Source organism: Emydura macquarii, unplaced genomic scaffold, assembly GCF_026122565.2.
Source record: "Emydura macquarii macquarii isolate MOO-44397 ecotype Brisbane River unplaced genomic scaffold, CSIRO-AGI_Emac_v2 contig_629, whole genome shotgun sequence".
NCBI classification, from domain to species: domain Eukaryota; kingdom Metazoa; phylum Chordata; order Testudines; family Chelidae; genus Emydura; species Emydura macquarii.
Window position 1 is genome coordinate 3189014 of NW_027130766.1, and position 20960 is coordinate 3209973.

The window sequence follows — 20960 nt, forward strand, 5'->3', positions numbered from 1 at the left end:
TATTTTGCTTGAGATGGGGTTTCCATAGGGCTTCCCCTTCTTCCTCAATGTTATCCTTTTCCTCCCCCCAATATATGTGGGAGCTCTAATCTTAGTATTCTTGGAAAATAAATGAGACGCTCAGTTCTGACTTCAAGTACTGAGTGAAATTCCACCCTCCAACTCTGCCCAAAACCTCCAGTCTACAAACTTCTGTCCGCTAGTCCAGTCCAGGGCCTTTATTCAGCTCTAATTCTTCTTATCTTTAGCATTTTCTCCTGTTCTAGCTCAAAGCCCCCATCCAGCTCAGCCGATGCACCTCAGTCCCCAACATGCTATTAAGTACCCACAGGCATTCCGGCCCTCGGCTTTTCCTGAATGTTGATCAATAGTTCCAAGTGGATTGTCTTTGTGGACACTCAGACCCATTCACACTGAAACCCATGTCTCCATTGTGAGCTGAATGTGTTACTTGCTGCTGTGGAGTTATTCTTTCAGTTGTCACAATGTGGGATACTGCTTCTGTGGGCATCCATTTATACATTTGACAAAGAGCAGGTTAAATGGAGGCAGCCAATCAGGTCTGGTCATGACATGTTCTGTTCAGGCCCTAAGCTCCCCTTTGCACCAAGAGTAGGGGTTACAGGGGTGGCAACACACTTTGCCCGGGCCAAGGGAGCCATCTCCTGTTATTACTGATCAGAGTGCCATTGAGTGGGTCTGGCACAAACTACACCCATCTCTTTATCCTTCTGGCTGAAATCTGATGGTGGTCCAAGGACTGGTGGGTGAGGGGGAAATGAAGCTCTCTTAGCTATATACATGGGACATGCATTTAAATAGCTTCTATAATTGTATAGGCTATAATCAAGTGCCTTTCCTGCTCCCAGATATTGCAGTGTTTAACTAACAAAACACAAATTTAGTGCAGTGACTCTGTACTAAGTGACAGTTTATCCACAGCCTGGCATGTCTAGGGTGATTTAAATCAAAATGGTTTGTCACTGCTTTTAATCCTGATTTAGATCAGCAAGTGGGAGATCTTAATTTAAATAATCAATGTTAATTATGTTATGCTATGCATAAGTACTTCTTAGTTATTTTCCAAAAGAATGTTTGATTCTGGTTGGGTAGTAACCATTCAGGCAAGTTCATTTGGAACTAAATATAGCTTTTTACACTAAATTTGGTATTTCTTTCTGCTAACCAGGATGGGGGGAGAGATGGTGGCTGAGTGGGTGTGGTTTACAAATATTTATTAGCAGTTATGTAGCTATCTTACATTTATTCAGATTCTTAATTTTTACATTTTTAACGTTAGAAAGTGTTGAATTACACATTTCTTATTGTGTCAAGCTCTATTTGGATGGAAATTCAAATTCAATTAAATATGCACAAACAGCGTTTGAGTGTGTTTGTTAGTGAAAGCATACTCAAATGTTCAGGATACATAAGGAAAAATGTTTATCTGAAAGTTTGTCAAAAGATGTTTACATTTAAAACTGACTGACTTATTAAACAAAGGAAGTATATCTGTGGTTAGTGAATTGAACTGATTGTTTTTAGTCACTGTGACCTTCAAGATTATAGAAGTTATAGATCTTATTTTCTCACACCTATTTTATTGAGAGATTGGAAGAGGAAAATAAGCTTTCCTGACTTTTCAACTTCATGGCTTCTTAACTTTTTGAATAAACTAGTTATTGGACTGCACTAGTGGAATAAACTGAAACGAAGAACATGTTCTCTCTACACCTGCAGAAGAGGCTACTGCTGTCAAAAGCTGGTTTACAACTTCAACAAACTCTGGTTCCATGTGCTAGCCAATGACTTCCAACAATTCAGTGATTTGAGTTTCTTTGCATCTCGGCAGCAAACATGTACAGCTTAATATTTTTATTTTAATTATTTTAATAGATTATAATCTAAATTTAGGCCTGAACGTAGGTTGTCATAGCTTCAAATTTAATTTTAAATATAGGTTTATTTTTTTTAAAACCTATATTTAATATTAATTAAAATGATTTAAAAATGGATTTCTTGATTTTTATTTAAAAATCAATTTTTATCTATCCTGGCCAGAACTTGTTTCATCCTTTTCACCTTCCCCCCCGCCCCCCCTTCCAAAAAAAAAAAAAAGACAATATTTTTTGTCTAGAACTGGGTTATCCTCTGAACTCCTCTAAAATCCCACGTGATCTTGTAACTTCTATCAGAGATGGCACAGTTTCTGGTATGGAATCTGAGCCTGTGATCTTCTGGCCCATGAAGGAAGAGGACCACTCAGAAAATGGAAGCTAGGGCAAGGTAAGAATAGTAGGTACACTGTGCACAGGAGCAGGAAACCAGTGAAGTTGAAGAGGAGTGGTTCTGTAGTATTGGAGAAAGGTGCTTAATAAGAGGATTCCTCTTGATGGTCTCATTCAAATGTTAAATGAGGAAAATGAATAATATTTATGTAGTACAGGTCACATCTAGATCTCAAAATGCTCTACAAAGAAGGGTAATTATCACTTCCATATTACACATGTGGATATGGAGGCACAGAGATGCAGTGACTTTCTTCTGTAGGGGAACATAACAAGTCAGTGTAGAACTGGCACTAGGTCTCCTGACTCTGTGTTGGATCATGCTGTTTGGAACTGTGAAAGATACTGAGTTTTTTCAACTCTAGCTCAGTGTCTTGAATTTAAGATCTGTGGTGATGTTAACCAGAAGTTGACACAATGATTGCTGTTCGGTCAGTGCAACCAAGTAGTTTGTCTTTTTTTTCGAGTGGATGGACATGTCATATCACACACCATCAAACTGGGAACCTTGATGGCAGTCTCGGCAGAGGTGCATTGGAAACTAAACTCCCTTTTTAACCATGGAGACAAACCCTCCAGGTCACAGCTATAACTTACTGGTGGGGAGGAGGAGGGAGTAGCTTCTGCATGTATTGCTGCTTTCTATACTCCTCATCTGTTCTTTGGGTAAATGGAGGATGTGAAATGAGAAGGAAGTGGGGTGTGCCTATGAAGTAAATGCTGTAGAGCTGCTCTGTCTTCAGGTCCTTCTCTCTCTCCTCTTGTACTAAGTGCTGCAGGTGCAGTAATTGCAGTACAATCCCTGGTGACTTAACATTGAGCAATTTGGCAGTTTCTGTTCTAGAGGCTACCAGGATTTGGGATTAGCACAGAATGTACCTGGCCTGTTGTCCACAGAGAAACATGAGTTGAAGCTACTTATGCTTGTGATAGAGGAAAGTTTTGATTGGGAATAGCTACAGTGTCTCAGTGGCAGATAAATGGAGATTTTCTGGCCAACAATGACTAATCCTTCTTGAATTTGACCAATTTTAGTATCTTCTCTCTGCTCTGAAGGGAAGGGAACCATAACCTAGTCCCTGCCGAATACTGTCCACCTGTCTCTCTCGTCCGTCCTCACGTCCCTTACGCTGTCTGTTTTTTGGAAGTATTTACGTGAAATGTCATGTGGAGGTTTTTAAAGCCTGGTGTTTCTAGTATCAACTTGAACCTGTGAATGCAAAATTTAATTCTTCGGAAAGTCAAATGGAAACATTGCTTCTTGTTCCTTTGAGGGAATGAGTGCTTGTCTACACTAGGGTTTTTGCCCTGGTTGTAGATTAGTAGTGCAAATCCATAGTACAGGTGTGCTGCATTGGTGGAAGTCCTTTTTTTAAAACACTGCTGCAGTATGCAGGAGTTTGCTATGTAGCAGCTATTTCCATGTTTAAAACAGCCCAAGTCTTTATGGAACTGTCTAAAAATCTCAATGGATCTAGTGGATAGCGTCATAGGCACTTCCCTCTTTTTTAAACATGGAATCACTGCTAACCTTGGATGTTAGAGGGGAGTGGGTGGAGTTGAACTTCTGCAAGATGGGCAGTACATCTATGGTTCTGTGTAAAACTGGATAGCTCATCTCGTCCGTTGAGAGAATGTTGAGTTTGTAAGATTATCTTTTCAGTGAGCAATTTCCCACATGGTCTCCCAGTTGAAGAGTCCATCTGAGAATGCAGAGAAAACTATGACTAGGCCTTTTGCCATTTGTTCAGACAACAACAAAAGAACGTCTCGGGTGAAACCATCCTAAATTTATGTATGGGTCTAAAAGGTGCCATTCAAAGTCGTAACACCATTCAGTCGGAAATTCTGCAATCACCGTTAGGCTCTGGATAGCTGATTGGGGGTGAGGAAAGGGAGGAATAGCAGGCATTTTACACAGTGAGAAACTTCAGAAACAGAGAGCCTAGGATTACAAAAGCAATTGAAGGTTTCAGATGGATTTGGTAGATTACAAGCAGCTGACACTACTTTCATGGTCTCTGTGGAAATCTGGCTGGATTTGGGACCACACAAGGACAAAATTGAAATATGATTTGTAGGAGCAGTATAGAATCTCTTGGTTACTTAAGCCAACATACTTTGATTCCATGTCAATCATAGGTTGAATCTAGAACAAGAAAGATGAGGCTAAAATATGGTTGCTGAGGAAGCAATCCTGAATTCCTTTTTTTTTTTTTTTTTTTTTTCTCAAATTTAAAATTGAAGCTCCAGATTTCTATTTCAAATCTACATTTCTAAAGGAAACTGCATCATTTTGTTGCATCAAAAGAGGGCAAAATTGTGGAAGTAAAATAGTGGAAGATGGCAGTTAAATTCAGAATACCAATTTTTACAAGATCTGTAGTGCTATCAAGCCATCTCGGCATCTATCAGATGAGTTTTCAGCATATTTGGATTGGTTGAATTGCAATGGTAAGCTGTATGCTGAAAAACCGAATATGTTAAATCTATATGTATTTGAGGGCAGGTTCAAAGGCTTGTAGGCCTAGCTAGTAGCAAACTTGGGACTTGTGTTTTGTAACTGTTTTTACTGATAGAATTGCAATCTCTTCATTTTGGATATATTGTGTCTGCTGCTTATGTTTGGGGGAATAAATGTACTTATGAAGTAAATTGCACAATATGTCTTCACTTCATAAAGCCTTCTTGGGCATCTGTCCCACTGCTAGGTTTTTCAAGTTAAAGAAAACGACACTACCCATGAATGTAGCTGTTGGCACTCAGGCAAAAAAAAAAAAAAAAAAAATTTTTTTTTTTTTTGCCCCTCCTTGCAACAGTAGTATAATAGTTCCACTGCTAGCAGAGCTCTCTGTGTCGGAGGAGGAGTGGACAGTGAATTTACTCTCTCTCTCTCTGCCTCAAGTTTTCTTACCTATCTCACATCAGTGTAGTGAGATGTAATTTAAGGTTTTTAAGATCTTTAGATGAAAGTATCTGCTCTTATGAGCTTGGGTCAGGTGTAAAGAGGTTGAGTGAAACTGCTTCTTGGAAAGCAGGTACAGGCTGGGGTAACTTTTATCTCTGCAGTCTTGGTTCAGATTTTTTCTCAATTCAGACAGATAAATTTATTATACTGTGTCTAGTTCTTAGTCTAGTTGGTTGGTGGTGGTGTCACTCCTACACCATGCACACAGTTATGTGGCCCATTTGAAGTTGCTGATCTGGAAAAAACCCAAGGATTTTGCTATGAATCATGATTTGGTGGAGGGGGAGGGATCATCTGAAACAATTATTGGGAGGAGCTTGTTGCCAATAAGTGATTTGCAGCAGTTTCCACTTACACATCACCTACTAAAGCTTGGGGATAGCTCAGTGGATCAGATTAAGGTGTGAAGGTGATGGACTATATGGTCTCTGTGTGAGGAGCCCAGTTTTAAGACTGTGGCTCTTTCTGATATAACTTTATGCATTCTGCTGCCCCCTTCTAACCCAATATCATATCAGAGACTGATTAATGCTATTAGGACTATGAGTATTATGCTTCTGGGAGGTGTCATGTTCTCAAATGCAGTGTACAGATGGTTTCCCGTTAATCCCATAACTATTAATATAACCTGCATGGAGAAGAAGTAATCAGACTCGCTAGTAAATGTGAGGGGGATCCCTCAAATTTCTTGTCTGTAAAGCGCCTCGCACACTTCTGGGTGCTTTAAAAAAGTAATTCTTCGTCCCTGATAGGGCTCATATGATAGGGCTCTTGTCCTGCTTTAAAGGGGAGTTGAACTGTAATATCAATTAATGATCTAATCCCTATTATTATTACAAAGAAAAGTAGATTATTAAGGCTTGAAAAACAATAAAACACCAACCATCTAAGAAAGGGTTCCATTTTGATAGTGTGATAAATTATATAGGTTTGCGATTAAAGAAAGCTAGCCAGTTCCTACAGCCCAATTCAGGATATATAGTACCCAGAGAAAGAATGTAATGTAGGAATTGGTAATAAATCTCCAAGAATGAAAAAACAGGATACAATTCGAAAGTTTTAAATGAAGGTTTATAAAACATAAAATTTTATTTTAAAATATGTTTCCTTTCCCCTCTATTCCACATGGTGAGCTGCATTTTTAAAGCTCTTCTGTATATCATCAGACTAGAGCTTCTCTGGCTAAGTAACAGTAAAATGGTAGGTTCGACTGAGAGACTATTCAGGTACTGAGAATGAAACAGTGACTGATATTTAAAAAAAAAAAAAAAAAAAGTTACAAATTAATTCCTACTAATAAATATTTAATGTGCTAGACCTGATCACTACAGTTGTCTTAGAGCCCACAGAGCAGCTCATAGTATCTCTGACTTTCACTGCCTCCTCGCTTCTGCTGCTTTCTCTGAGCAAAACAAAGTGCACACAAATCCATGAGTGCCAGAAGAAAGACTTCCCTTGGATTTCCAACACACCTTTCTCCTTTGCCAGTCTGTCCGTTGCTAGTTCCATGCCAATTTTCCTCTATCTGACCTACCTCCCTGCTGCTGGTTCCTACCTTCGGGGATGGATCTGGAACTGGCTGGAGAAAGTGATGGGTCACTTTGGGTAGATCAGCATTCATGGAGGCTGGGAGAAGAGGCACAGTAGTATTTAATCAAGTCTAGAATTCAAGAAGCCAGCACCTTTCCAGCCCAGCACCATCCTATGGCTACTGGAAAACCATAGAAATTAGTAAATTAACACCCCCTTAGACCTAAGCTAGTTTTCTTAAGGGGAAAGGAAGGAGAGAGCTGGAAGAAGGGACACAGACAGAATTGCTAATCAAAAACCATCTATCCCTTGTATTTAAACATGGTTATCTCATGTATGGTTTTTACATAAATAAATTACTGGATTATGGGGCCACCATGATTTTCTGGAAACTCAGTGGACTACTGTTCTAGATCAGATTCCCTCTAGTCATGATGTTGGCCTCAGAAAGGCTCAGATATGGGATCAGTGCCATCAATACAGCTATCCATAAGATGCAGTTGTCACTATACTAAATGTCCATGCCAGGGCTTGTGGAGGGGTCTGAGTGGGCCCAGGTATTAGCCCAGGATCCAGGAGTGTAGGGAGGGAGGAAATGGTGGCGGTGAAGTTTGGGCCTGGCTTTTAGTGTGGAAAAGTGCAGCCAGGATTAGTGTGAGTTCAAAAAATAAATAATTTAGGAATAATACGGGACCATGCTCCTGGCCACAGTTATTCTTTGGATGTGAGGGAATTTTTGCCCTTCCCTAGCCTTAATGTCCTTTTCTTGTTCCTGGAAAACTAGAGCTCAGATTGCTTGTGTGGCAAGACACAGTGCAGCTTCTGGGGCCTTCGAGTGTCTGATCTGTGTCCGGTCTCCTCATGCCAAATAGCCCTGTTTGTATCCTAGAGAAGGACCAGTCCCTTCCGTGATCACAGATGACCTTTGTCCAAGTTGGCCTTCAACTTGCAATATATTCATGCCTTTAAGACGCTCCACGTGCTCCCACCACCCTCACAAGCTTTATCGTCCTTCTGTTCTCATTTATTGCTGCCCCTTCGCTGTTATGTTTACCTGGGGTGTGTTTTGCACATATAAGAGCCAGTGTTGTCCTTGAGGCCCATCTCTCATTTGCTTCCCAGTCAGATCTTACAAAGAAGTTACCTCCTTTTCCCCCATAGGTCATCTTTGTCAACTCCTAGCACACATACAGCCATGATGAATTAACATCTGTGAAGCATAGAGGTAGAGTAGTTTTGGCCTTAGATTTAAGCCTCAACTATTCTGGGGGGAAAGGAACCCTGATAAAACATTGTAACCCTGATAAAAACACTCCTCTCTGCCCTGCCCTGCTGGATTTATAGTGGCTATTGATTATTTAAATATCAGTGTTTTTATCTCCTTTATTGAACTCTGAGAATGTAGTGCCCATGGCAAAAATCTGCTCAGAGCTCCTAGATGGTTGTGAGGTTTTTAGCTTGGGTTTCTTGTCTTTGCATCGACAGTTTTGACTTTGCCCTCCCCTTTTTCTTGCTGTGATAGGGGTTCCACTTTGTGTTCTTTATTACAAGAAGCAATTCTCTTCTCCATTCCATTAAAAGTTCACTGTGTTTGCTCACATACACTCCATATATGATGGGCTTAGCTGTATCAGAGAGGAGGGGACAGCATTTCAGCAGCCTTGCTTGAGACGGAGCTTAACTGCATGTTACGAATGGGTCAAAGCCATGGGATCTGCACCAGTTCCTCTTCGATGACATGAAAATCCGGGCAGCTGAGATTGTTTGGCATCCTGTTTGAACCATCCCGTGGGAACACAGACCTGGTGTGGGGGTTTGGGTTTCTGGAGTGTGAAGAAAGGGAAGAGACATGAGACTGAAGAAATCCATCCACCATGCAACAGTAATAATTCTCATATTTTTTCTTTCCACTAGGGGCTGATAGTTCTTGGTGAAGCGTCATCCTCAGATCCTGCAATAGATGATGCATCCCATCCCCTTAGTGCCGAAGTTAAGCTGGAGCCCGGGACTGACAGACTTGTAAGTGCCAAAAATAGAAAGAACCACATCGAGACAGTACAGATACATATCTATGTACTGGTGCATGTTATATTTTGGGTGTGTGTCCTGGAAGACAGATCATTAGACTGTGGTGTCTAGAAGCCCTTTAAAGACTCTATGATGCACAGTTTTGTTAACTCCCACTTCTTAGGCCTCCTGAAATGACACCCTCTTAGTGGGATTTCACTGGGGAATCGATGGCTGTGAGAAGGGGTTGTTCAGGGGGTCTGAGTCTACCAAATATGATGACTTGGACATGTTTTTAGAACATCGTTCCTTTGAGACCCTTATAATAAACCTGACATTAATGTTGCACTTGCGTAGTGGTTTACAAGTGAAAACTACTCTACAGACATGAAATTATTCTCTCAGACCTTCCTCCTTCTAGCAGAAAAATCTTGATTGCACGCCCAGAGATGGAGGGGCACAAAACTAGTGAATGCTTCTGAAAAAATGGCTATTAATCTGTGTTTCTGTTTCACTACCCACAAAATGGGAATAAATGAGATCCATGGATGGAAACTCTATGAAGAGCTTCGTATTTATTTTCTAATACAGAAATGTAGGCCATAGAGACTACAGGTCATGCAGTGCAGCCTGGCCTGACTTGATCCTGTAGTCATCTGTGGAAACACCTACATATTAAAGATGAGGGTTTGCAAGATGCTTTATAATACTGAGAGCCACACTTGGACTGACCTGCCCTAGCTCTTCATACTGGTGAGGTAGAGCACCTGCTACTAGGATCTAGTAAGTTTTAAAACTGGAGCAAAATTTAGGGGTACCCAAGGAACACATGAATTTTTCCACTTGCTCCTGTTGGTGAGAGTTTCTATCGGTCTCCCCCCAAAATAGTTAATATTAACTTAAAAAATAGTCACAGAACAGATGAATATTTCTCCCTGCATGAGGCAGTGGGTTTTAAGCAATCATAGTTTAGAGAGCTCCTTCTGTGGGTAAATATTAAATAAAACAAATGTTTTCTTGTTGCCAAAGTTTTGGAACTTGGCTCCCAAAACCGAGAACTTCCAGTTATTATGACCTCCTGTTTTGAAAGGTTCTAGTGTTCTCTTTGACACTGGCAAGTGTCAGCCCTGATACTTTTCTCATAATTGAACTTGGAAGGATTAGATTTTTATGGGTAAATGTCAATTTCACTGCATATACAACACACAGGAAGAAAAAATATTTCTTTGATACTAAAAATTTAAAAATAGTGGAAGTAAGAAAAATGCAGCTTGAGAACTTACTAGTTTGATTTAAAGTTATTTGCTTTGTTTATTTTGGCATATCATGTTGACAGTTTGTTTTAAGGGTTACAAAGGTTTATCATTTTGAATCTTAACGTCTGCTGTCATTAAATAATTGTTTGACCCTCCCTCATATTTTCCCACAAAATGAAAATTTAAATGGATGGATAATGTAAAAAATGCTTAAAAATAAACATTGATGTAATCTGTCAGAATTGTGTTTTTAAAAATATAATTTTGCCAAACCTACTTTTAATGGACAACAATACTAAATTACCAATACTAACCCATAATAGACAAGAATACCGAATGACTGGCTGTCTGATCTGTAAAGGACAGATGGTGCTATAGATCACTTGTACTAAATTTTCACCTCTTGAAACTGGGATTCAAATACATTTGTTTGCAGTCTCTTGCTAGTCCTTGAATGACAGTTCACCCCATCACAAAACTTACTACATAATTGGCTACAATTAACAGGAATATGACCAGAACATCAGGGTATGCTATAGGTCAGGATTGAGGTACACTAGCAGAGTAGTGTGAAGATACAGGACTGGAATAACAGAAGGTGCTTTAGATCATACGGTGGCTGGCTCTGACCAATGATTATTTCCCCTTTTTCATGACTGCCAAAAAAAAATAGGCGGGGAATAATAGACATACAATAGAACAGAATTCTGTGATCACTTCAGAGAAAGCAAACCCATACAGTGATGAGTTTCCTGTTACCTGAGAGAATCAGTCAATGCCAGATTGAAGACTGAGGTTAACAGTGATAGTGGGAAAACTTCATTTTGTTCTAGATTGTCGGTTTAAATCAGAGAGTGTTGCTGAGAATAAGCCAATGCAAGGTTGGCTTTCCAAAGGGGAAAATAAAACTTAGGTGTCCATTTTGACTCTATGAAGGAGCTCCCCATAAACATCCCCAGGGTGGCAAGGCCCCACCTCATTATCTTCCTTCATATCCCTTCTTAAAACTCTCCGGTGCTGTGATGTCTGGTTAGTCAGGTGGTATGCTGGTACCACTGAATCATACTGGTCATTATCCTCTCATTGTTACTTTGTGTTTCCCAGTTTTGTGCCCATCTCTGTCGCCTTTTACTTGGAACGTAAGCTCTTCAGGGTAGGGATCTTTTTTTGTTTGTGCAGTGTTAGCACAATGGGACCCTGATCCCTGCTTGGACCTCCTGTGTGCTACAGCCGTACAAATAGCTGCTAAGAAATAATGGAGCATGTGCTGATATTGTCACCGCTGGAGCCTACACCTAAAAGTCTGCTATTCCGTAGGGCTCTTACCTTGCAGTAAAAATATTCATTCTGATCACTTCCATGTAGGGGTCTTAGCTGAAGTTGGCTTATCACCCCTCTCCACTCTTCTGTGCAGGGCTCTACCAGTGTCCCACCTTTTGTTTAGTTCTGAGCTGCCTGGCTGTCTGAGATAATGCTGAGGGCGTCAGCCACAGGAAATGTTGCCTTTAGGCACAAAGCAGTTACGCTCCCCCTGCAGGATTATTCATGTGCTTAATTGCTGTTGTTCACAGAGACGGGTGGGGTGATGAGTCAGAAAGAGGTTTGGCTTACACTGAGCTGGAGAACAAGTCTGGAGCACATTCCTGTAGCACTAGAACTCTTACTAGAAGGGCAGTTTTATCTGGTGCCCCTTCTCAGGGTCCTCTTTCAGGATACACTTGAGCTCTTCTGTTCAGGCCAGGCTCCAGGGTTCTGCATTACTAGCTCTGGCCCCCCCCCCCGGGCTGTGTGGAATACCATTTTCTTTGGTTGCACCCATTTTTTTACTGCAGAGCAATCTGCAAGAGGAAGACAGATGGTGTATAGAAGGGGGAGGGAGAGTGGATCCATCATAAATCATTCCCTAGTGTCTGGGTCTCTTCATTCAAAGTAATCTCTGGCCAATGTGTAGGGTTCCAGCAGGTGTTGACCATTGGCAGGTGTGTGTTGTGTGATCACAGGTCTTCTGGCACTGAGCATGATGGAATGTTGCCTGATAATACCTAGGAGGAATTCATTATACTGGCAGCGGAGGGGAAGGTTTACACACAAGACCTAGAAATCCCTTTTGTCAGCTTCCACTTCAGGATTGGAAATGCGATGTCTGAAAATATGAATGACGTGAAATTCAGAAGTAGTAACAGTTAAGCCCTTGATGATCTACAGTGTAGCACTGTGATCTGAGGAAAACTACAGGGAGGACATTTGTTCTCCTCTTCTGTCTCCAGCCCTTCTAGATAGTTCAGACACTTCAGGGTATATCTACACTGCATCTGGGAGTGAGCCTCCTAGACTGGGTCCACAGACTTGTTTTGGTGAGGTTTGTGCACTAAAAATAGCTGTGTAGATGTTGCTTTGACATTGGAGCTCGGCTCTCAAGCCTGAGGGGGAAAGAGGAGGTTTGAGAGCCTGAGCCACAATATCTACACAGCTATTTTTAGTACGTTAGTGCAAACCCCATTAACACAAGTCTGTCTCCCAAGGCTGGGAGGCTCATTCTCTGATGCAGACAGCAGCAGGAGATGGTACGTTATGACTTTTTGGTGATGCATTTGCCACAGTGAAAGGCTTTGTCACCAGCAGAGGGGAAGCATCAGAACCCAGGCGGGTGAGAGGAGTGGTCTTAAACAAAGAGTAGGTCTGAGATTTACATGGATGTATAGGAATGAAATGTTGTGTTGCCTCTGCAGCACAATGTGAGGCCTCCGTGGCCTGCAAACTCCCAGTGCCAAATGCAAAGAGGTGACCTTTGCAGGGATTACAGTACGGCTGACTCTTGTTGAGGTGCCAGCGCTGGGAAGTGTCTGAGTTTCCAGATTTTCACACCTGAAATGGGCACTCCTAGTGGTAGAGCAGCAAGGGATTAAAAAAAAAAAAAGACAAGGAAAGGATGCAAACCAGTTGCAAGTTGGTTAGGAGACTCCAGCCCAGATATCCACAGCTATGGTGAATGACCATCATCCATAGCCCTAAGAGAGCAGATCTTCTCCTCCCACCACAAATGAACAAACATGATTAATGCTGCCTTAACTAGGGACTGCCAGAGAATTGTTCCTGCTTTTTAAGCGACTTTTCCTCCTCCTGGGTTTCCAGGGTCTCCAGCCCATTTTTTCTGGGCTGTAGCCACAGGCAACTTTTAGCTCTGCTGCCTCCCAGTCTAGGCCCCTTGGAACAACACTGCCTCTGTGCTGGAGTTCAGAGTGGGCTGCTATTGCTACCTTCACTCCCCTCCCCTTCTATGTCGTATGTGGAGTGAACGCATACTGCAGTCTAAATTACCTTTATCCTGGTGTAAGCAAAAGAACAAAGAACAAAAATAGTCTCCATTCAAGGGCTCAGTGTGTGTGACTGGATGCCAGGCTAGCTGCAAGTCTGAGTGAAATGGCAGCCTGTTGCTGTGCTCACAGAGGAAGAGCTAGAAATGTCAAGGTGCAGCAGACAGGAAAGAAAGGACCTTGGTAACAACTCTTGCTTAGTCTAAAGGAGTAGTCCCTCCCCCTGGCTCTTGGAACATTCCCTCCTGACCGGCCCCACCCAACTCCCTCCCTCCGGTCAGGAGTTCACCCCTTCACTTACTGGGTGTGAAGGGACAAGCTTCACATAGCCTGTTGCTCTTAGTTTCCAGGGGGATTTCAGCTGAGATTCTGCCTCAGAGTTCATGGGCTTACAAAAACAGACTTCAGGACGTTCAAGAAGAGGGGCCAGATGAGCGAGGGGAAAATGGGTCATCCCCTCCCAAGAGGAAATTCCTCCTGATACCTTAAGATGGTCCTATACCTCAGCCTATTACCAGGGATCGTCAGGGTATCGTGGGCTTGACAGCTTTTTATCCTTTTTGGCCTTAGCTTCATTTAGAAAAATGGTGTGTGCTAACACATTTAAAAATGCTCGTATACACATGGCATTTGTCGTAGCTGTAGTGGGATACCTGCCAGCATAGGCCAAAACCACAGCTGCCTTCTTTACGCTAACACTTCAGTGTATTTAAAAATACGTTTTGGGCCAGATTTAGGAAGGTGTTTAGGTGCATAATGATGCAGATAACCTTTTGTAAAGGTGGTCCTTTTTCTTTAATGTAGAAGGGGCATCTGGGGTGATGCTGGCAGTTCACATGATCTAAAGCCACTGAACTTTAGAGGGGGTTTGCAGATCACTGAAGTGTAAGAGTGGTTTGCACAAGTGGTTTATTGCATTACAATGAGGCATAATGATACGGTGCTATTAGGAAGACTCTGAGTATTTCTTGGTTTACTTTGCTGTTGGCCAATGAGGCAGTCTTTCTTGCATGCCTGCAGTTATCTGACAAGACTAGAATCCTCTCAGTTTCACACAGTGGGAACTCTGCATATGAACAGCTCTGGTGGAGGAGGAAACCATTGCAATGTTCTCCCCAATCTCAGTTCTGTGTTTTGGCATGTGCTGGTTTGTGAATCCTGGAACTGAAGTTCTGTGTGGAAGCCCATTGTTATGGTCTCTGCTGGGGATGCAGAGCTAGGGATGAGGGAAATCTACATGGCTATGTGGGAAACCTTTATCTATTGCATCCTTTTTTTTTCCTCTGCAGGGTGCTTCCGTTTCCCAGCCAGTAGTGAATCTTGGTACATCTGCTGGAAATACTCCAGAATCCCTTCCCTCCAAACCCTGTGGAGCACTGAGACCTGTCAATGGAGTTATTAACACGTAAGGTTCTTGCATGGGCTGCTGGGGAGGGCTTATGCTTCTAGTGATGTTGGTAATATCCCTTTATGAACTAGGCCTGGCCTACTCTAGAATTTGTAACCAAGTTAAAACCTTTTTCAGGCATGGTTATGGTTTTTTGAACGTCCTTGCTACTTATGTGGTTCAAGCTATCACATACAAGATCCTAGGTAAATGTCAAATATCTCTTTCTTAGAGCTGTTGTCGTTAAGAGAACATAGCAGGATTTATAAGTGTTAGGTGAGAGCAGACATTAGAAACTTGTCTACACTAGAGAATTTTAGTATTGCAAGCACTGTTGGAAAGCTGCCATGCATGTAGTACTCACAAGTGCTTGCAATTGTTCATAGGGGTTTCCAGCGCCATTGCATTTGTTCTTATATCCGTACACTCTATATGGATAGAAAGCACTGGTGTTTCAGTTGCATCAGTTCAATTGATTATCCCAGCACAGTAACAAAATGTTGTGATGAGCCTGCAGTTAGCTCTGTCATTGAGACTCTACATTTGAGAGTAGTGTATTTCATTTATAAAACTTAAGTATTAATGAGGAGAAAACTGTTCTGGCCAGTGGATGGGGTGTTGAATTGGAATTAAGATAAGTACACAGGGATGCCATGTGTGAACATGGTACTCTGTGTGCACCTAAAACAGGAAGGCTAATGTGAACATTGCACCATTTCAGTCACACGGGAGAAGATTGCAATGGTATAATTCTGTAGTGGAGACCATATTTGGGGTTCATGTCTAGGTTTTAAGCATCAGTTCCAATGAATTTGTTTCTCAACCTGGTGCCAAGTAGCATTTAGGCCTATTACACATAACCTGCCACTATCTCAGGAGATCCAAGACTGGAATTTCAGGGGATGCTGCATGCCAGGATTGAAGCATTTTCATTGGTAGAGCAGTGGGGTTGGATAGAAAGGGACTTTTCAGGTTGGGTTTGAATTATCCTGGCATAATTGTGTGTAATTTTCACCATTGGATTTTAATTAGCACTCTTTGCCCTGTACTTTCATAACTTTTTTTTTAAACTTGGAAGGTGATAGGAAGAAAAGAAAATGGAACAGTGTCAAATATTAAAATGTTTTAATTTTGCCAACTGACGTGGTAGGTTAGGTCAGAATTGTGAGCCTAGCTAGGATCTTAGGGTAGCATCTATTCACTGCACAGTTCAAATGAATAAAAATGTCTAATATTCTAAATCTCTTCTGCTCTTGGGCAGTCTTCAGTCTGGCTTGGCAGAACATGCTCAGGGAGATGGCTCAGATGCTGAGGAGCTGTTGCATAAAAAGCAGCGATTGAACATGGTCTCTTCTTCTGATGGAACCTGTGTAGCAGCTCGCACCCGCCCAGTACTAAGCTGCAAAAAGCGACGGCTCGTTCGACCAAGCAACATCATACCCCTCTCCAAAAAGGTCAGTGTGGAGGTGTCATCTTGCTCATCTTTATTTGATGTTGGGCTGTTGGCAGGAAGTGTGTGTGTGACCTAGAGAGAACTGAAGTCTTGACACAGTAGTTAGTGGTGTACTTCCACCATTGTAAAGACAAAGGTAAAATAATCCCTTATCCTCCGAATGTAGGAGTACTTGCTGCTTTTGTGAGGGTTGATCTAAGGCCCGTTTAAAAAGGGGGGGGGGAGAAAGACAGGACAGTTCAACGGAAGACATTAAGGCTATAGGTTGTTATAGATGCTGTAGGGAAACCATACAACCTTTCAGTTTGTTTATAATTGCAACTCTGGTGTCAGGGAAGAGGAGGTAATAAATACTTGGGGAGGAATCTGTCATGAGCACCTTTATTAAACATTACCAGAAACTTTAAAAAGCCTGAGGCAGATACCCAACATGGAAAAGTTCAATCCAAACTGTTAGAAGTTTGGTAATGTTATAAGCAATTTAAAATGGAAAGTGTCAGGCAACCTTAACTATAGGCATCATTACTTGCTTTCATAACGTTTGTGCCATGTCTACAACACTCTGTGCCTTCCATATATATAAAAAATAAAATATTGCACGTGGGTTGCTGGGCTGACTGATTGCTATCTTCAGCCCTGAAATTTGAGTGTCGTGTTCCTGTGTCCTCTCCCTTTTCATGCTCTTTTCCACATGGTTTTGCCCTCCCTCACCCTCTTCTCCTTCATGTTCTTATTTCTGCTGCTAACTGTAGCAGTGAAAGGAGCTGTTACTCCCTTGTGAGCTGGTGTGGGGAAAGCAAGGCTTCACTCTTCAGTCTCTCTTGTAGCTGACCCAAACTCTGGAGAGAGCACTGTCCACCCTCCCTTGGAGGGAAGGTGGCTGGGATGTGGGGCTGGAGAAGAATGGGAGGTGAAGTCCATTTCTGTGTGGAGAGGATATCCTAGCTAACTTTTTGGGTTTTATGATGTAATCTTTTGGGTAAGTAAAATGGAAAGGAGTCTTGTAAAGCAATATCACCATCTACATGGGATATTGTTCCTTTGGTCATAGCAAACCATTCTGACAGGAGTGCAAAGGGCTGCATTTACAGTGGAGGGATGGGAATTTTTCCCTGGATTCAGTCTCACCAGTAGCTTAGTTGGACTCTGGGCTGCTCTTCTGATTAAAGAATCATAACTCAAACAGGATAAACCAGTCTCATTCCCGCTAAGCAAAAAGAGTTTCAAGCCAGACTGCATTATCATAGGGTTACAAGTCCAGTGAGCTTTGAGGAGTAGCAGTCTCAGGTACTAGAATTTAGAGAGCTTGCTCAGTTAGATGCTATCTTTATGAGCAAAAAGGGCATATTTCAGTTGTTAACTCAATCAAATTAGCTTAACACAAGTGTAAATGGAAATTCATCTAGTTGAGAATGATTCTAGTGCGTTCTGCAGAGATCTGTTCTTGGCCCAATGCTATTCAATTTCCTTTTATCAATTATTTGGAAGAAAATAATAAAATCATTGCTGGTAACATTTTCAGATAACTGAAATTTTAAGTCGTAAATGATAGGGACACGAGCTATACAGAGCAATTTGGTTCACTTGGAGAGGTGGGTTCATTTGAATTACATATGTTTTTTAATAGGGCCAACTGCAAGGACACACCTTTCAGAACAAAGAATGTAGGTCATGCTTACAAGATGGGGGATTCTGCCCTGACATGCAGTAATGATGAAAGGAATTTAAGGGTCATGGTAGATAACAAGTTGAACGTGAGCTGCCAGTGCAATGCTGTAACTAAGAGTGCTAATTCGACCCTTGAGCATATGTATATGTTGAATATCAAGTAGGAGTGGGGCAGGAAGTGTTACATCTGTGTACAGCATTACTGAGATCATTGCTTGAATATTGTTTTGTGCTGGGGTCCATACTTGAAAAGTGATGCTGAAAAATTGGAAAGGGTTTAGGAATGAGATACAAAAAGGATCCAGAGTTGGAAAACATGCTCTATAGTGAGAGAGTGAAAAAACCCAATCTCTTTAGCTTATTCAAGAGAAGGTTCAGAGATGACTTGATCACGGCCCATAAGTATCTACATGGGAAGGAGGTTTCTGATTGATTTATGGCTCCTTATTCTAGCAGAGAAAAGCATAACAAGGTCAGTGATTAGAAGCTGAAGCTAGACAATCTGAGATCAGAAACAAGGTGCACATTTTTAAGAGGGGTTAACCAACGATGGAGAATCCACCACATCCCTAGGTGTTCCATTATTTGAACTCTGAGGCAAGACTGGGTATCTTTCTAAAAGATATGCTATGACTCAAACAGAAGTTATCCTGAAAGGTCCGCATCAAGTTTATGAGAGGTTCTGTGGTCTGTTATGCAGAAGGTCAAACTACACAATCATAATGGTCCCTTCTGGTCTTAAAATCTATGTCTGTGAATTGAAATGCCCAGCTTGATTGAGCTAACATGATTGAAAAGCATGCTTTTCTTCGTCAGCGTACCCTTAAGTCTCAACTCTTGGCACAGCCATTGCTTGTATGAGCCTTGTCTAGTCTAGAAAGAAAAGTGCTTCCCCTCCATAGCTCAGTTCAACCAACTCTATCTTAAGTTAATTGAAAACCTTTAACATCACTGTAGACTGTAGTTTAATATCTTCAGCTAATTTTATCTGATTGAGCTGTTGCTAACCTTGTTAAACTGTGTCTTTATTGGTGTTCAATAGGTTGTTAAAGCTTGATTTGGGGTGGGATTTGGGGAGTGTCTTTTTTCCTACTCTAGGAAATGCCAGCAGCTCTTATTTGGTGTAAAAAAACATGTAGCCTCCAGGATTTTCCAGTGAATTGCCTGAGGGTTGCATGGGGAATGAGTAGGTGTAGACAGATCAACCTCTTTGAGTGTATTGAAATACCTTTTTTTGCGCCTAGGTTCATCGTAACAGCATGGTGCGATGTAGCTGTGATGTGAACCCATTGTGTGCTCTCTGTGGCACCCGAAGCGCCATATCTCCCGAAATCCAGTATGAAGCCCCTTTGCTGGAGCGCCTCTCCCAGCTGGACTCATGTATTCACCCTGTTCTATCATTCCCAGACGGTAAGCACAGCCACTTAATGAAATGCACCGTGGAGTTGAGGGGTGTAGAGAGAAATACCAAAGGGTATGAAACCAATCCTTCAAATAGGCTGGAGCCTGGGTCATTTGGTGGTACCATGATTTAGGCAGTTGTGGGTCTGCCCATTCTGCTCATCTGCAGAACTTTGATATTCATCACTTTCCATAGGAAGTGGGATGTGCGAGTACGTTCACTGGAATTAAATATGTGCAGCTGTCAGTGGCTTAAGGGGGGTGGCAATCACCAGCGTGAAAAGTGAAAGATGAAAGGAAAGCAATATACCTTGAATCTACACTGCTGTGAGCATGCACCTGTATACTCAGTCCTCATGAGAACACCGCCGTGGAGCCTGGCTTTGTGGGATTAGCGAGCAAAACAAATAGGAAGTTTTATGATTGAGAGCCTTGCGTCAGAGTTTGTGTTATACTGACCATATTTTATAAACTAGCGGGGGGGGTTGCTTTTTATCAAAAGAAGGGACTGGATTAGCTCCAAGAAGAATCTCTTCTGTCTACGTCAGTAGCAAATTGTCTGATATGATGTGAATTTGAGGTTCGTGTACAGCTGTGTAATAAGAGGCAGTAACTCCCATTAGAGGATTTTTTGTGAACTCCAAGTCTGTATTTTAAGCCATTAGTGACATATCCCTTAGACAATAAGTGTACTGTTGAGCATTACACCAATGCCTGGAGATATTTCCAAATTCGGTCTCTGGGGAGTTTTGCATCAGAGTGGGATGGTTTGGTAATGGTTTCCAGATCCCTTTGCCTCTTACGCTGTCAGTTAAAAGCTGGCCTGGTTTGTGGTGACCAAAAGCTGTTGCTGTCTGTTTTGAGACTTATGTGAAATGAGTTTGTCTGCTTTTCCATACATCAGTGACCCCATCACAGAATCATCACCACAGTTGATACCATTTCCCTGGGTGGCCCTCTCAGCAGAGAGACCCAGGAGTGAATAGACCATATCAACGCAACTATTCCCTCACTAGAAGGTGTCTCTTCACAACAATTATGAGATGTGTAGGCTTGTGGCAGGGTGTGGGAAGCTTGCACTACAACTTCCCATGCTGACCTTGCTCTCTGGATAGAGAGCTTCACTCCAAGGCTGTCAGTTCAGGTTGAATGAGTGGTTAAGCTGCTGGACTGTAACTCTGATCTAGGTTCAGTTCCTGGCTCTGCAACTTGACTCCCTTTGTGACCTTGGGCAAGTCACTGAATCTTTCTTGGGAACAATTTCCCTATCAGTAAAATGGGGACAGTAATTGAGCATCTTTCATCAGTGCTAAAGTCACAAATAGGATGAGATAAAGTTGGAGGATTACAGAGAAGGCTGGAAAGTCTTGTGACTGAAGCATTGTGATGTATTTATGGGTACTAAGATAAGAGAAATTTAAGTTTCATGCTTCAGGGCATAAACACTTTGTTGCAGGGATCATGAAGGAATGTCTTTCCTCTATCTACTGCATTGCACAATTGGCCAGATAGTTTTTCACCTTCTTCTTAAATATTATGTATTAGTCATCTGCCACAGCCAGAGACGAAAGTATGATGCAGAACAGTAAATCCCATATTCATACGGTTGACCTCAACCAGCTAACATTTTTAAACATGACTGATCCTGTCTACATTAGGTGTAAAGTCTAAACTGTGTTTAAGCAGGT

General features: G+C 41.8%; 1 protein-coding gene across 5 annotated transcripts in view; it reads left to right on the forward strand.

Annotated features, from left to right (window-relative positions):
- Positions 1-20960, forward strand: part of KANSL1 (KAT8 regulatory NSL complex subunit 1) — a 151720-nt gene that overhangs the window by 109027 nt on the left and 21733 nt on the right. For all 5 annotated transcript variants that reach the window (XM_067541038.1, XM_067541036.1, XM_067541034.1 and 2 more), the window contains 4 exons: positions 8701-8805; positions 14653-14768; positions 16012-16204; positions 19116-19281. In XM_067541038.1, coding sequence (XP_067397139.1) covers positions 8701-8805; positions 14653-14768; positions 16012-16204; positions 19116-19281 — 580 coding nt within the window. The remainder of the gene's footprint in view (positions 1-8700; positions 8806-14652; positions 14769-16011; positions 16205-19115; positions 19282-20960) is intronic.